The 18564-nt window shown below is 35.2% G+C and overlaps 3 protein-coding genes and 1 pseudogene across 3 annotated transcripts; all 4 read left to right on the top strand.

Annotated features, from left to right (window-relative positions):
• Nucleotides 1-5854: 5854 nt before the first annotated feature.
• LOC125025953 (cuticle protein CP14.6-like) lies at nucleotides 5855-7374 on the top strand. The gene is made up of 3 exons (XM_047614311.1): nucleotides 5855-5883; nucleotides 6572-6840; nucleotides 7059-7374. The coding sequence occupies exons 1-3, from the start codon at nucleotides 5875-5877 to the stop codon at nucleotides 7285-7287; spliced, it is 507 nt and encodes a 168-aa protein (XP_047470267.1). The 5' UTR covers nucleotides 5855-5874; the 3' UTR covers nucleotides 7288-7374.
• Nucleotides 7375-9544: 2170 nt separating this feature from the next.
• LOC125025881 (endocuticle structural glycoprotein SgAbd-8-like) lies at nucleotides 9545-10364 on the top strand. The gene is made up of 2 exons (XM_047614179.1): nucleotides 9545-9827; nucleotides 10049-10364. The coding sequence occupies exons 1-2, from the start codon at nucleotides 9574-9576 to the stop codon at nucleotides 10275-10277; spliced, it is 483 nt and encodes a 160-aa protein (XP_047470135.1). The 5' UTR covers nucleotides 9545-9573; the 3' UTR covers nucleotides 10278-10364.
• A 2157-nt stretch (nucleotides 10365-12521) lies between these two features.
• On the top strand, nucleotides 12522-13349 carry LOC125025880 (endocuticle structural glycoprotein SgAbd-8-like). Its single transcript, XM_047614178.1, has 2 exons — nucleotides 12522-12810; nucleotides 13034-13349. Exons 1-2 carry the CDS (start codon nucleotides 12557-12559, stop codon nucleotides 13260-13262), a joined length of 483 nt encoding a protein of 160 aa, XP_047470134.1. The 5' UTR covers nucleotides 12522-12556; the 3' UTR covers nucleotides 13263-13349.
• Nucleotides 13350-15241: 1892 nt separating this feature from the next.
• LOC125025879 lies at nucleotides 15242-16388 on the top strand (annotated as a pseudogene).
• Nucleotides 16389-18564: the final 2176 nt, after the last annotated feature.

The raw sequence follows: 18564 nt of genomic DNA, 5'->3' as shown, positions 1-18564 counted from the left end.
GTGCGTGTGTATATGTGTGTTTGTGTGTGTGTGGGAGGGGGAAGCATATTTGTCTGTGTATACATACATGATTTTATACAATATATATATATATATAACTATGTAAATACACACATGTATGTGTGTGTGTTTGTGTGTACATATATACAATATACACAAATGTAAATGTGTCTATGAATAGATGGATATACAAGAAAAAAATATAAATAAATACATCTTTTTTACATACAGCATACTGTGCATCCACTACGTCTACAGCCCTCCCATTGTACAAAAACACGGACAGTTATACAGTAAGATGAGAGCACCAACCATAAAAAGTTGTTCCTCCCCACCAATGGCCTAATACGTGCTTACATTTTCATGTAAAAAAAGAACAAACGAGAGAGAAAGTCTTAGAGCGGAAATGTCTGAAGATGAGCACACTTCATACCACTTATCCAAACATTAACTACGCAAATTACACATTACCTTCAAACTCTGAATACTACGCAACACCTACGATAGATTCATATGCTAGATAGCCATACCTTTGCCTACCAAAATACTATTTATTCATACATTAATTACACACGCTACGTATCATTTTCTCACTATATATCACGTTACATGTATAATAAATTCATAAGTTCAGTACCCAGAATCCACCCTAAATAAATACTAGTTACCCGCGCACGAATTGCGTACGATATGTATCTTCCTATCAGACACAATGTATCACATTACTAATGCAGTAAATCAACACGCTAATTAACCAAAAAACAAATTAAAAAACAAGAAGAAGAAATCACAACTGTACGCACACACAGTAAACGACCATACTAAACATTAGTTAAATACCCGAATGGTACTCATGTTAATTCACCCTTCAAACCCACACAACACCCATTTCTCAAACCATGCGACGAAATAAGGGAAAATAAACTCAAAATGAAAAATGCTTCATATTCACCTTTTCTGTTGATCTTGAACTTTTCGGGGAGGAACGGGTTTAACAGCAAGTCATCCTATGAACATTGTCAATAGTTGCATCACGGTTCCATAGGTCCTTGCTACTCAGGAGCTTCTGGGAAACAAGGTCTTATACTTTTCCTATTGAAGTTCGGAGAAATTGTTAGAAAGGGTTTATCTTACGCCTATTTGAGCCTTGCGTAATTCATGGGGAAATTATACGGAAAAGATATTAGAGATACTTAATAGTACAGGCATCGTTAAGGTTTGCGTTAATCATGAAACTATACGGACTTAGTTAAAGTTTGCTTAAAAGGGGAACTATGAACTGTATAATCATACACAAAAAACCGTTAAGACTATTGATTAAATTACATTAAATTAAAATATTGGCTTTTGCATTGACTGGTATTAATGTAGGTATATGACAATATATACAATAGATGTGTGAATTATATACATCTATGTTTAATTATTCATCAATCAATCTACCCGCTTCCCTATAACATTTAACTCTTACGTTTATAATACTTTCTTTTCTTCACAGATTGGTCATGTTAGAAAATACATCAACGTGATATCTGATGTTACTAAATCTCTAAATAACCAATTTATATTCCGAATGATACACCTGTTATAGTCATGAGAGGGAGGAGGTTCAACCAACCACTTCCCATGAGTGAAAGTTAGATTACAGGAAAACGTTGATTCATGTAACGTTTAGTAATATCCCTAATCCTATTCTGGACTTTATATATATATATATATATATATATATATATATATATATGTATGTAGATATATATATGTATGTGTGTAAACATATGTATATATATGCACACACACACACACACACACACACACACACACACACACACACACACACACTCACACACATATACATATGTATATGTGTGTGTGTGTGTGGGCGTGTGTGTGTGTATGTATGTATTGTATATATATAGGCATATCATTATTTGTATGTATAAACACACACACACACACATATATATGTGTGTGTGTGTGTGTATCTGTGTGTGTTTATACATAGATATATAAATACACCTATATATATACAATACAGACACACACAAATGCACACACACACACACACACACACACTTACATATATTATAAATATGTATGTGTGTATGCGTATATATACATATATATGATATATACATGTATATATGTGTATATATATGTATATATATACATACACACACACACATATATCTATATCTATATATACTAGTATATATACACATATCTATCTATTTACCTACCTACTTACCTATCTATTTATCTATCTATCGACCTATCAATCTATCTATCTATCTATCTATCTATATACATAAATATACGACCCCAGAAAATAGCATAGCCTACCCTCCTGCCTCGGGATGGGGGTCACTACGCTCACCGAAACCATTGCTCAAGGACGGTCGTGAGGCGAAGTTGGGTGAGAGTAAAGCTACTTTTTAAAGAACTGATGTGTGTATATTCATAGAAAGAGATGAGTATATATATATACAAATACATACATACATACATATATACATGTATCTATATGTTTATATATTCATATATATATGTATATAAAACTATTTACACATTTGCATATGTATGTATATATATACATATACATATTAATATATATAAGAATGCATATATAAACACACACACACACACACACACACACACACACACACACACACACACACACGTGTGCATATATATATATATATATATATATATATATATATATACGGTGTGTGGGTGTGTGTGTGTGTCTATAAATATTTGTAAACATATATGTATGTAGGTGTGTGTGTGTCTATAAATATTTGTAAACATATATGTATGTGTGTGTTTGTGTATATATTAATATATTTATGTGTGTGTGTGTGTGTGTGTGTGTGTGTGTGTGTGTGTACATATATATATATATATATATATATATATATATGCATATAAATATGTATACATATATATAATATACATACAATATATATACACACACACATATATATATACATACAATATATATACATATATATACAATATATATACATATATATACAATATATATACATATATATACACAATATATATACATATATACAATCTATATACACACATATATATACACACTATATATACATATATATATACATATATATGTATATATACATATATACATATATATGTATAGATATATCACATACATACATCTATATTTGTATATATGTATGTACATTGTATATATATACACATGTATATATATATCCTCACACACACACAGACACACATACACTCATATATATATGTACATACATATATATATATATATACATATCTATATATTTGTACTATATACATATATATCTATATGTATATAGTATATATATACACATAAATATGTGCACATATATATATATGCATACACACATGTGTATATATATAAATATATGTACACACGCACAAACCCACACACATACTTACACCCACACCTACACACACACACATATATATGTATATGTGTGTGTTTGTGTATGTGTTTGTGTGTGTTTATGCGTATATGTGTGTGAGTAAGTATGTGTGTGGGTTTCTGCGTGTGAGATTTATATACCTATATGTGCGTATATATATACACACAATATATATATGTATATATATACACACAATATATATATATGTATATATATATATATATATATATATATAAGAAAATGCCCATGCACACACGGATGTGTAGATATGTGTATGTGCATGCATATGTATGTATATGCATACACACAGCATGAGAAACTTCTCTTATATAATTTGCATATGTGTATACATATAGGCATAAAAGTCTCACACATAGGTATGCATACACACGGTGTGCCTGTGTATATGCATACCTATGTGTGAGACTTTTATACCTATATGTATACACATATGCAAATTATGTGTATTTATATATATGTATATATATTTGCATAAAAATATTTATAAAGAAAGAGAGAGGAGAGGAGAGAGAGAGTGAGAGAGAAAGATCAGAGAGAGAGAGAGAGATCAGAGAGAGAGAGAGAGTGAGAGAAAGAGGGGGGAGGGGGGGAAGAGAGAGAGAGAGAGAGAGAGAGAGAGAGAGAGAGAGAGAGAGAGAGAGAGAGAGAGAGAGAGAGAGAGAGGGAGGGGTGCGGGGAGGGGGGACGGAAGAGAAAGAGAGAGTGAGAGAGGGAGAGAGGAGAGAGAGAGAGCAAGAGAGAGAGTGAGAGAGAGCAAGAAGGAGAGAGAGCAAGAGGGAGAGAGAGAGGGGGGGGGGGAGAGATCACACACACACATATAGAATATATATGAATATATATATATATATATATTAATATATATATATGGAGAGAGAGAGAGAGATAAATGGGGGAGGGAAGAGAGAGAGAGAGATAGAGAGAGAGAGAGATGGGGGAGGGAAGAGAGAGCGAGAGAGAGAGAGAGAGAAAAAGGAAATAGATAGATAGATAGATAGAGAGAGAGAGAGAGAGAAAGAGAGAGAGAGAGGAGAAAGAGGAGAGGAGAGAGAGAGAGAGAGAGAGAGAGAGAGAGAGAGAGAGAGAGAGAGAGAGAGAGAGAGAGAGAGAGAGGGTGGAACGGAGATAGATACACAGATGAGATTACACACACATACATATATGAATATAATTGAATATATATATATATATATATATATATATATATAAAGAGAGAGAGAGAGAGAAAGAGAGGAGAGAGAGAGGAGATAGATAGATAGATAGACAGATAGAGAGAGAGGTGGGGGGGGGGGGAAATGGAGATAGATAAATCGATAGATAGATAAATGCATAGAGAGAGAGCAAAAGAGAGAGCAATAAAAAGAAAGAGAGAGAGAGAGAGAGAGAGAGAGAGAGAGAGAGAGAGAGAGAGAGAGAGAGAGAGAGAGAGAGAGAGAGAGAGAGATGAGAGAGAGAGAGGCGGGGAGCGGATGACAAAGAGAAAGAAAGAGATCTACGTGTTTGCACACACGAGTGTACAGAATTATCTAAATGTTGTATAAAAGAGATTTAAAAATATTACTAAATGCACCCGCTCTGAAAAAAATACGTCATGTTTAACTTGCTCGGTTTAGAGAGATAACAAGGATGACTTTCGTATCTGATCGGAGATTATTTTGACGACTCACACATCTAGACGATTTACTTACAGGCTGAAACACGTTGATATTGGCACAATCGTATAAATATTCAAACACACTCAGACACATATAGTTGTGTTTGCATTTACGTGTGTGTATGTAATTATATGTATTGATTTATATAATCATACAAACATATATATATATATATATATATATATATGCATTTATCTGTGTGTATATATATATGTGTGTGTGTGCGTGCATGTGTGTATATATACATACATACACATATTTATACACACACGCATATATATATATATATATATATATATATATATACATGTATATACATATACATATATATGTACATACATATATGTGTGTGTCTATAATTGCGTGCGTGTTCGTGCGCATTTGTTTGCGTGTGTGTATGCGTATTTATGTTTGTGAGTGTGTTATAAACAAATGAAAGCTAAAATGAGAATAAACGTAAAAGGTTAACGGATGAGCACCCATAATAACAGAGTCACACACACACCTATTCACAGAAGGATAAAAAATCCTGAAAAGGTCTGCGCGTAGTTCCTGTCGACCGGTCTTCAGAGACGCCGGGCGAAGGGAAACGGAAGTGACAGTGGTAGTGAAGGGTACGGGTTTTCGTACCAAGGTCAGCCCCTCCCCCCCGACAGTGTTAATGGACGAAGGCCCAGGAGGGATAAAGGCCAGTTCAGGGCTATATAAACCCTCAACGGTTCGATTGGGAGCATCAGTCCTCTAGTGAATCTACCGAGATGAAATTCGTGAGTGTCTGTGGATGTTGTACGCGGCCAAATTGAATTTGTAGCTGTAGTTTTTACACTTAATTTGCTACTATAATACATATACAGTATATATGTGGAAAGAAATATTCCATATATGTATGTACATATATATGTGTGCGTGTATGTATACATATATATATATATATACATATATACTGTACGTATTATATATGTATGCCTCCATACATACAAATATACATATATATATATATATTTACATATATGTATATATAAGGAGTTTACATATATGTATATATGTGTACACACACATACACAAAATATGTGTATATGTCAATATATACACACAAATATTATACATATAATTACACACGTAAACACAGGCACGTACATACACACATGCAAATACATATATATACATAGATGTATGACTAGTCATGAGTATGTATACATATGCAAATTTATATATACATATATAAACATACATGTACATATACATACACATATGTCATAGATGCACAGATAGTTGTATACACAAACACACACATTAAATACAAACAAACACACAGTTATATGAACAGTCTATAATACATGTTCATATATTGTATGCAAAAATACTTTTTTTTTAATTTGTTTATTAATGTTTGTATTTGTTGTATTTAAATATTGAATATCAATGAAACATAATCCGAAATGTTTTTGGTTTCAGGTGATCCTCGCCTGCGTGGCCGCCGTGGCCGTCGCCGCCCCCCAGTACGCCTACGAGACCCCCGCCCCGACCTACCTCGTCCCCGCCGCCTCCAGCCGCGATGAGTCCGCTGAGGTGATCGAATTCATTCCTATCCTGAGAGACGATCGCGTCCACGAGGACGACGGAAGGTACAACCTGGACGTGGAGACTGCCAACGGAATCTCCATGTCCCAGTCCGGCTCTCCTGACGGTCCCGATGGTGCCATCGTCAAAGCAGGCCAATACTCGTGAGTAAATCATCTTCTGCAGGGGGCTGATACATTTGACATCAATTTTCATTGACTACATGCCGTTATTTTAATATTCTTACAGATGATGAACAAGCCATAGTAAATGCTATGGAAACGCACGTTTTAGATCATGTTCGAAGAAATATGTGATTTTGTATCAGAACTCATACACATAAATGTCAGTTGCTATATCTTTCCTGCTATAAATATTCCAGTTACACCGCACCTGACGGCTCTCTGATCGAGATCAAGTTCGTGGCCAACGAGAACGGATTCCAGCCTCAGGGCGCCCACCTTCCAGTTGCCCCCGCGTTCCCCCACCCCATCCCTCAGTTCGTCCTCGACCAGATCGCCTTCGCCGCCGAGGAAGACGCCGCCCGTGAACGTGCTGAGGCTCAGGCTTCCGCCCCCGTCCCCGCGAGGCTGTACGGCCAGCCTCAATAGACCCATGGCTGAAATCTGTGATATTTATAATATTTATGATATTCATTAAACGACGCAATGCTGAAACGAATAAAAGTATTTGGATCATTTCCTGTTTCACTTTGGTATTTCCTTCTGTTACTGAGGTACCTCATAGATTTCCCTCACGTTCGTATACCCATGCGATACATAATGATTATAGATGGACACTTATACATTCGCTACACACAGACACACGTGTATGTATATATATACATATATATATTCATCTATTTACATTTTCTAATTAAGGTCACAAAATTTTATTTTCGCCAATAGAAAGTTTGACATACTATATCTATATTTCATACTTTTATCACATTGCTCTTATATTTTTCTTCTACATTTGGAAGCTTTGTACATTTAAGTGAAGTGTATGTATCACATGACTGAGTCTATCCTAGAAATATATTCTAATCATTAACTGACTGCAGTAAAGAACAAAAATAGTTTTTGCATAATTGATGGTCTGTTGACGCCTATAAACAGATGACCATGGATCATGCTTTATATTCTATATCCAGTTTAATATCCTATATGATGAAAGAAACTGCACATTACAAAAATGAATACTATATCAATGTTTCTTCATCTAAACTTATACATATGTTTGAATTTTAAGTATGTTACGTATATAATAAAACTATGGGAATGAGTATCATTAATGCAGCCTTGCTGAATTATCTACCTACTTGGCTATTAGAATATTTTGTTTTCTATATTTCAGTAACTGTTTTTATCATGGAAAACTGAACCTATCATTAACCTGTAAGTAATTAATGTAAATATTTTTGCAGCTTAAACTTTGGCATAGCTCAATAAATCCTCTTGAAAACGTTTAAGCCAGTGAGTTGGCATTCTGTTTCTCAAAGTTTCAAGTTTTACCTTTTTCCCTGTCTATTGTTTTATTCACAGATAAGAATTATTTACTGCGAATCTTGCCATCATTAGACACCCATACATATTGATAGGGATAGATAAATATGTATAAATATATTTAATAATAAAATAATTTCGGGTTTGGTGTGACAGGCTGTCTTTAGTCAAATTATGGCTGTCTGTTTATTGTGATACTTAACTAGCCCCTTATGTGCAAGGAATGTCCGAGTATGCCACCCACTGGCGGTGCGAGAATTGAACGCAGGTCAGCAAGATTTCTAGACGAGAACGCTATAACTGCACCACACAGCACATGTGTGTGTATTTAGAGATGTAAACACATATATGGTGTATATAAATAGAGATACATCTGTGTATATATACAAATAATTAAGAGTATATGTGTGTGTACGCACACCATGATATACATATACATACACACATATATAGGTACAAGGACGATTTATATGTTTATGTATATATATATATATATATATATACATATTTACATATATATATCACATATATAGATATATGGATATATGCATACACACAGACTAATATGGGTGCATATATACATAAAAACATATATATGCATATATATGTCCACATAGGCAGTTGTGTATGTACATCTATGTATATGAATATGTGTATGTATATACATATGCAGGTAAATATAATAATGATAATAATAATAATAGTTGTAATAATTAAATAAATATGTACATATATACATACATGTGCACTTACAGTGATATACATACACACACAAATATATATATATATATATATATAAATGTGTTTTTATATATGTGTGTGTGGGTAGGTGTTTGTGAGTATATATATGTATGTGTATGGATGCATATATTATATAAATATTTTCATATGTGTGCATATATACACGCACATTCCTATCACATGCTAGTTTTATTTGAAAGATTGGTATAGGAGTAGTTAGGTTTCAAGGTCACACCCACTCGTACACAAACCGACGAATGGTTACGCGGGATAAAGGTCACACAAGGACTATATAAACTCTCGGCCACATGACTCGGAGCATCAGTCGCAAACTAAACTACCAACATGAATGTCGTGGGTGTCTAGTGCTTTTACTATTTTTATATTTCCATTGCTTTACATTTGTGATCAGGACATGATCGTGTTTGACATTTACAACATTAAACTAACACATGCATACGAAACCAATATATCGATACAGTTCCATATATATTCTATGGAGAACGATTCCATTCTCTTTCACAGAAATACATGTAATATAATGCCAATTACTCATTTTCTAATAATGCAAAACTCTCCTTGTTTGTAGTCGTCTTATCGCATTCATGAAGTTCAGCTATTTATCTTCGGTTTCAGGTGATCCTCGCCTGCATGGCCGCCGTGGCCGTCGCCGCCCCCCAGTACGCCTACGAGACCCCCGCCCCGACCTACCTCGTCCCCGCCGCCTCCAACCGCGATGAGTCCGCTGAGGTGATCGAATTCATTCCTATCCTGAGGGACGATCGCGTCCACGAGGACGACGGCAGGTACAACCTGGACGTGGAGACTGCTAACGGAATCTCCATGTCCCAGTCCGGCTCTCCTGACGGTCCCGACGGCGCCATCGTCAAGGCAGGCCAATACTCGTAAGTAATTCAACCTCTATAATAGATCTACATTTGAATCCAAATTTCATTGAAAAAATGCAGGTTTTTCAACAGTCATTATGCATGCTAGAATGTAATGATTAGGTCTCCTAAAGACTCTCTCTTAAGATCATATGAAAGTATCACGTGATTCTGTATCAGAACTTATACACGCATAAATATCCGTTGCAATATCATTCTTACTGCTATAATTATTCCAGTTACACCGCACCTGACGGCTCTCTGATCGAGATCAAGTTCGTGGCCAACGAGAACGGATTCCAGCCTCAGGGCGCCCACCTTCCAGTTGCCCCCGCGTTCCCCCACCCCATCCCTCAGTTCGTCCTCGACCAGATCGCCTTCGCCGCCGAGGAAGACGCCGCCCGTGAACGTGCTGAGGCTCAGGCTTCCGCCCCCGCACCCACCAGGCTGTACGGCCAGCCTCAATAGACCGATGGCTGAAATCTGTGATATTTATAATATTTATGATATTCATTAAACGACGCTATGCTGAAACGAATAAAAGTATTTGGATCATTTCCTGTTTCACTTTGGTATTTCCTTCTGTTACTGAGGTACCTCATAGATTTCCCTCACGTTCGTATACCTATGCGATACATAATGATTATAGATGGACACTTATACATTCGCTACACACAGACACACATATATGTATATATATACATATATCTTTTCATCTATTTACATTTTCTAAGTAAGGTCATAAAATTTTATTTTCGCCAATATAAAGTTTGTCATACTATATCTATATTTCATACTTTTATCACATTGCTCTTGGAGTGAAGTACGTTTCTACTTTAATTATATTTTCTTATATTTTTTCTTCTACATTTGGAAGTTTTGTACATTTAAGTGAAGTGTATGTATCACATGACTGAGTCTATCCTAGAAATATATTCTAATCATTAACTGACTCCAGTAAAGAAGGAAAATAGTTTTTGCATAATTGATGGTCTGTTGACGCCTATAAACAGATGACCATGGATCATGCTTTATATTCTATCTCCAGTATAATATCCTATATGATGAAAGAAACTGCACATTACAAAAATGAATACTATATCAATGTTTCTTCATCTAAACTTATACATATGTTTGAATTTTAAGTATGTTACGTATATAATAAAATTATGGGAATGAGTATCATTAATGCAGCCTTGCTGAATTATCTACCTACATGGCTATTAGAATATTTTGTTTTCTATATTTCAGTAACTGTTTTTATCATGGAAAACTGAACCTATCATTAACCTGTAAGTAATTAATGTAAATATTTTTGCAGCTTAAACTTTGGCATAGCTCAATAAATCCTCTTGAAAACGTTTAAGCCAGTGAGTTGGCATTCTGTTTCTCAAAGTTTCAAGTTTTACCTTTTTCCCTGTCTATTGTTTTATTCACAGATAAGAATTATTTACTGCGAATCTTGCCATCATTAGACATCCATACATATTGATAGGGATAGATAAATATGTTTAAATATATTTAATAATAAAATAATTTCGGGTTTGGTGTGACAGGCTGTGTCTTCAGTCAAATTATGGCTGTCTGTTTATTGTGATTCTTAACTACCCCCTTATGGCGGTGCGGGAATTGAACGCAGGTCAGCAAGATTTCTAGACGAGAACGCTATCACTGCACCACACAGCACATGTGTGTGTGTATTTAGAGATGTAAACACATATATGGTGTATATAAATAGAGATACATCTGTTTATATATATACAAATAATTAAGAGTATATGTGTGTGTACGCACACCATGATATACATATGCATACACATATATAGGTACAAGGACGATTAATATGTATATGTATATATACACATATTTACATATATATATATCACATATATAGATATATGGATATATGCATACACACAAAGACTAATATGCGTGCATATATACATAAAAACATATATGTATATATATGTCCACATAGGCAGTGGTGTATGTGCATCTATGTATATGAATATGTGTATGTATATACATATGCAGGTAAATATAATACTGATAATAATAATAGTTGTAATAATTAAATAAATATGTACATATATACATACATGTGCACTCACAGTGATATACATACACACACAAATATATATATATATAAAAATGTGTTTTTATATATATGTGTGTGTGGGTAGGTGTTTGTGAGTATATATATGTATGTGTATGGATGCATATATTATATAAATATACTCATATGTGTGCATATATACACGCACATTCCTATCACATGCTAGTTTTATTTGAAAGATTGGTATAGGAGTAGTTAGGTTTCAAGGTCACACCCACCCGTACACAAACCGACGAATGGTTACGCGGGATAAAGGTCACACAAGGACTATATAAACTCTCGGCCACATGACTCGGAGCATCAGTCGCAAACTTAACTACCAACATGAATGTCGTGGGTGTCTAGTGCTTTTACTATTTTTTTTATTTCCATTGCTTTACATTTGTGATCAGGACATGATCGTGTTTGACATCTACAACATTAAACTAACACATGCATACGAAACCAATATATCGATACAGTTCCATATATATTCTATGGAGAACGATTCCATTCTCTTTCACAGAAATACATGTAATATAATGCCAATAACTCATTTTCTAATAATGCAAAACTCTCCTTGTTTGTAGTCGTCTTATCGCATTCATGAAGTTCAGCTATTTATCTTCGGTTTCAGGTGATCCTCGCCTGCATGGCCGCCGTGGCCGTCGCCGCCCCCCAGTACGCCTACGAGACCCCCGCCCCGACCTACCTCGTCCCCGCCGCCTCCAACCGCGATGAGTCCGCTGAGGTGATCGAATTCATTCCTATCCTGAGGGACGATCGCGTCCACGAGGACGACGGCAGGTACAACCTGGACGTGGAGACTGCCAACGGAATCTCCATGTCCCAGTCCGGCTCTCCTGACGGTCCCGACGGCGCCATCGTCAAGGCAGGCCAATACTCGTAAGTAATTCAACCTCTATAATAGATCTACATTTGAATCCAAATTTCATTGAAAAAATGCAGGTTTTTCAACAGTCATTATGCATGCTAGAATGTAATGATTAGGTCTCCTAAAGACTCTCTCTTAAGATCATATGAAAGTATCACGTGATTCTGTATCAGAACTTATATATGCATAAATATGTCAGTTGCTATATCATTCTTACTGCTATGAATGTTCCAGTTACACCGCACCTGACGGCTCTCTGATCGAGATCAAGTTCGTGGCCAACGAGAACGGATTCCAGCCCCAAGGCGCCCATCTGCCCGTGGCTCCCGAGTTCCCCCACCCCATCCCTCAGTTCGTCCTCGACCAGATCGCCTTCGCCGCCGAGGAAGACGCCGCCCGTGAACGTGCTGAGGCTCAGGCTTCCGCCCCCGCACCCACGAGGCTGTACGGCAAGCCACAATAGACCAATGGCTGAAATCTGTGATATTTATAATATTTATGATATTCATTAAACGACTCTATGCAAAAACGAATAAAAGTATTTGGATCAGTTCCCGTTTCACTTTGGTACCTTCTTCTGTTACTGAGGTATTCCATAGATTTCCCTCACTTTCGTATACCTATGCGATACATAATGAACATAGATGGACATTTATACACTCGCTGTACATATACACACGTGTGTGTATGAATACATATAAATGTCTATATATGCCCACGGACATACATATGTTTATGTACATATACATATATAACTATCACCTGTCACCTGCTTTTCCGCTTATTGCCGTTCAAAAACATTTCTACACAGTGAAACAAAATTTTCCTCTCCGCTAAGAGAAAGATTGACATGCTAAGTCTACATTTTATACTTTTATCACATCGTCTTTGAGTCAACTAAGATTCTGTTTGAATTATATATTCTTTACATTCTTTTTTTCTTTTGCATTTAATGAAATGTATCATATATGACTGATTTTATTCTAGAAATATATTCTAATCATTAACTTACTGCAATAAAGAAAAGAAAAACAAATTGTATAATCGATGGTTTACCGACGCCCATAAATAAATGAGGACGTTATCCTTTTTATTTCATCTCGAATTTAATATTCAATGTGATGAAAGGAACTGCAATTCTTGAATATAGGACTTCATATCAATGCTTATTTATCTAAACTTATAAATTTGTTTGAATGTTAAGTATATCATGAATATAATCATAAAGTAATGGAAATGAGAATCATAAATGCAGCCATGTTTCGAAAAACTAATGGTCTTTTCTGAATTATCTACCCACGTGGTTATTAGAATATATGTATTTTTTCTTTATTTCTATTATCATGGAAAACTGAATCTATCATTAACATGTAAGGACTTAACGTAAATATTGTTTAGGCATCTTAAACCTTGGCATATCTCAATAAATCCACTTGAAAAGGTATCAGCTAGTGAGTTGGCATTCCATTTCTCAAAGTTTCAAGTTTTACCTGCCAATCCTTTTATTTATAGTTATGAATTATTCACTGCGAATCATGTCATCATCACACACCCATATATATTGGCAGAGATATAGAGATATAGATATATATAATTGATAATAATAATTCAGGGTTTAGTGTGACAGGCTCGTGTGACTTCAGTCAAATTACATTTTTTATTGTGCCTCTAAAGGGCCCACAGGAATGGCCGAGGCTAACATTCCCTGACGGCACGGGCATTGAACAGAGGTCAGCAAGATTGCAAGACAAGGGCGCTATCACTGCACACATGTGTGCATAGAGATACAAACACACATAGACACTGTATATACATACAAACACTTATGTGTGTCCGCACAGACAGTGATATACATATGCACACACGCACACAAATATAGATGTACTAATACGCTAAATATATGTATATATACATATTTTCATATATATAGAGTATGTATACGTAGATATATACATAAATACACAAAGAATGACATACATACATAGATATATATGTATATATTCATATAAAAAATCACACATATATGTATACACAGTGATACACAGTGTGCATACATACATACATATATATACATTATACATACATGTAATATTCATATATATGTGTAAATATAGACATATATATACATGATATATAATACATACATATTTATATATGCATGTTTATATGTGTGTGGGAGGGGGTATTTATGTATATATGTACATATATATGTATGTATGGATACTTATTTGGATATAAATATATTCATGCGTGCATATATACACACACACACATTCCTATATATCACACAGTAGCTTTATTTGAAAGATTGGTATTAGAGTAGTTAGGTTTCAAGGTCGAACCCGCCCGTATACAAATCGACGAATGGGCACGCGGGATAAAGGTCATACAAGGCCTATATAAACCCTCGGCCACATGACTGGAGCATCAGTCGCCAACTAAACTACCAACATGAAAGCCGTGGGTGTCTCACTTTTTATTATTATTATTATTATTATCATTGTTATATTAGCCAAGATTTTCCATTGATTCATATTTTTGAACAGGACAATGCTGGCGTTTGACATATAAAAAACTAAACTGACATACATATGAAACCAACATGTCGATACAGTTCCATATATATTTTATGGAGAGTGATGCCATTCTCCTTCACAGAAATATGTAATATAATGTCAATAACTAGTTTTCTATTAATGTAAAACTCTCCTTGTTTGTAGTCGTGTTATCGCATGTATGAAGTTCAGCTATTTATCTTCGGTTTCAGGTGATCCTCGCCTGCATGGCCGCCGTGGCCGTCGCCGCCCCCCAGTACGCCTACGAGACCCCCGCCCCGACCTACCTTGTCCCCGCCGCCTCCAGCCGCGATGAGTCTGCTGAGGTGATCGAATTCATTCCTATCCTGAGGGACGATCGCGTCCACGAGGACGACGGCAGGTACAACCTGGACGTGGAGACTGCCAACGGAATCTCATGTCCCAGTCCGGCTCTCCTGACGGTCCCGACGGCGCCATCGTCAAGGCAGGCCAATACTCGTAAGTAATTCAACCTCCGTAAAAGATCGACACAATTGATTTTACTTTTTATTGAAAAAGTAAATTTTATTATTATATATTTTTTTGCCAGTCATGTAAATACTAGAATGTAATGATTAGGCCTTTTAAAGACTCACTTTAGCTCATATTCGTAGAAGTATCACGTGATTTTGTATCAAAACTCATACACGCATAAATATCCGTTGCAATATCATTCTTACTGCTATAATTATTCCAGTTACACCGCACCTGATGGCTCTCTGATCGAGATCAAGTTCGTGGCCAACGAGAACGGATTCCAGCCTCAGGGCGCCCACCTTCCAGTTGCCCCCGCGTTCCCCCACCCTATTCCTCAGTTCGTCCTCGACCAGATCGCCTTCGCCGCCGAGGAAGACGCCGCCCGTGAACGTGCTGAGGCTCAGGCTTCCGCCCCCGTCCCCGCGAGGCTGTACGGCCAGCCTCAGTAGACCGAGGGCTGAAATCTGTGATATTTATAATATTTATGATATTCATTAAACGACGCTATGCTGAAACGAATAAAAGTATTTGGATCATTTCCTGTTTCACTTAGGTATTTCCTTCTGTTACTGAGGTACCTCATAGATTTCCCTCACGTTCGTATACCTATGCGATACATAATGATTATAGATGGACACTTATACATTCGCTACACACAGACACACGTGTATGTATATATATACATATATCTATTCATCTATTTACATTTTCTAAGTAAGGTCACAAAATTTTATTTTCGCCAATATAAAGTTTGACATACTATATCTATATTTCATACTTTTATCACATTGCTCTTGGAGTGAAGTACGTTTCTACTTTAATTATATTTTCTTATATTTTTTCTTCTACATTTGGAAGTTTTGTACATTTAAGTGAAGTGTATGTATCACATGACTGAGTCTATCCTAGAAATATATTCTAATCATTAACTGACTGCAGTAAAGAAGAAAAATAGTTTTTGCATAATTGATGGTCTGTTGACGCCTATAAACAGATGACCATGGATCATGCTTTATATTCTATCTCCAGTTTAATATCCTATATGATGAAAGAAACTGCACATTACAAAAATGAATACTATATCAATGTTTCTTCATCTAAACTTATACATATGTTTGAATTTTAAGTATGTTACGTATATAATAAAATTATGGGAATGAGTATCATTAATGCAGCCTTGCTGAATTATCTACCTACATGGCTATTAGAATATTTTGTTTTCTATATTTCAGTAACTGTTTTTATCATGGAAAACTGAACCTATCATTAACCTGTAAGTAATTAATGTAAATATTTTTGCAGCTTAAACTTTGGCATAGCTCAATAAATCCTCTTGAAAACGTTTAAGCCAGTGAGTTGACATTCTGTTTCTCAAAGTTTCAAGTTTTACCTATTTCCTTGTCTATTGTTTTATTCACAGATAAGAATTATTTACTGCGAATCTTGCCATCATTAGACACCCATACATATTGATAGGGATAGATAAATATGTATAAATATATTTAATGATAAAATAATTTCGGGTTTGGTGTGACAGGCTGTTGTGTCTTCAGTCAAATTATGGCTGTCTGTTTATTGTGATACTTAACTACCCCCTTATGTGCAAGGAATGTCCAAGTCTGCCATCCACTGGCGGTGCAAGAATTGAACGCAGGTCAGCAAGATTTCCAGACCAGAACGCTATCACTGCACCACACAGCAGATGTGTGTGAATTTAGAGATGTAAACACATATATGGTGTATACAAATAGAGATACATCTGTGTATATATATACACAAAGAAGAGTATTTGTATGTACGCACACCATGATATACATATGCATACACACATACATAGGTACAAAGACGATTTATATGTATATGTATATATACATATTAACATATATATATCACATATATAGATATATAGATATATGTATACACACAAAGACTAATATGCATGCATATATACATAAAAACATATATATGTATATATATGTCCACATAGGCAGTGATGTATGTGCATCTATATATATGAATATGTGTATGTATATACATATGCAGGTAAATATAATACTGATAATAATAATAATAATAATAGTTGTAATAATTACATAAATATGTACATATATACATACATGTGCACTCACAGTGATATACATACACAAACAAATATATATATATATAAATGTGTTTTAATATATGTGTGTGTGGGTAGGTGTTTGTGAGTATATATATGTATGTGTATGGATGCATATATTATATAAATATATTCATATGTGTGCATATATACACGCACATTCCTAGCACATGCTAGTTTTATTTGAAAGATTGGTATAACAGTAGTTAGGTTTCAAGGTCACACCCACCCGTACACAAACCGACGAATGGTTACGCGGGATAAAGGTCACACAAGGACTATATAAACTCTCGGCCACATGACTCGGAGCATCAGTCGCAAACTTAACTACCAACATGAATGTCGTGGGTGTCTAGTGCCTTTACTATTTTTTTTTTTTTTCCATTGCTTTACATTTGTGATCAGGACATGATCGTGTTTGACATCTACAACATTAAACTAACACATGCATACGAAACCAATATATCGATACAGTTCCATATATATTCTATGGAGAACGATTCCATTCTCTTTCACAGAAATACATGTAATATAATGACAATAACTCATTTTCTAATAATGCAAATCTCTCCTTGTTTGTAGTCGTCTTATCG

Source organism: Penaeus chinensis, chromosome 5, assembly GCF_019202785.1.
Source record: "Penaeus chinensis breed Huanghai No. 1 chromosome 5, ASM1920278v2, whole genome shotgun sequence".
In the NCBI taxonomy this organism is placed as follows: domain Eukaryota; kingdom Metazoa; phylum Arthropoda; class Malacostraca; order Decapoda; family Penaeidae; genus Penaeus; species Penaeus chinensis.
Note: the sequence above shows the minus strand (reverse complement) of the source record. Positions and strands in the feature narration are given on the sequence as shown.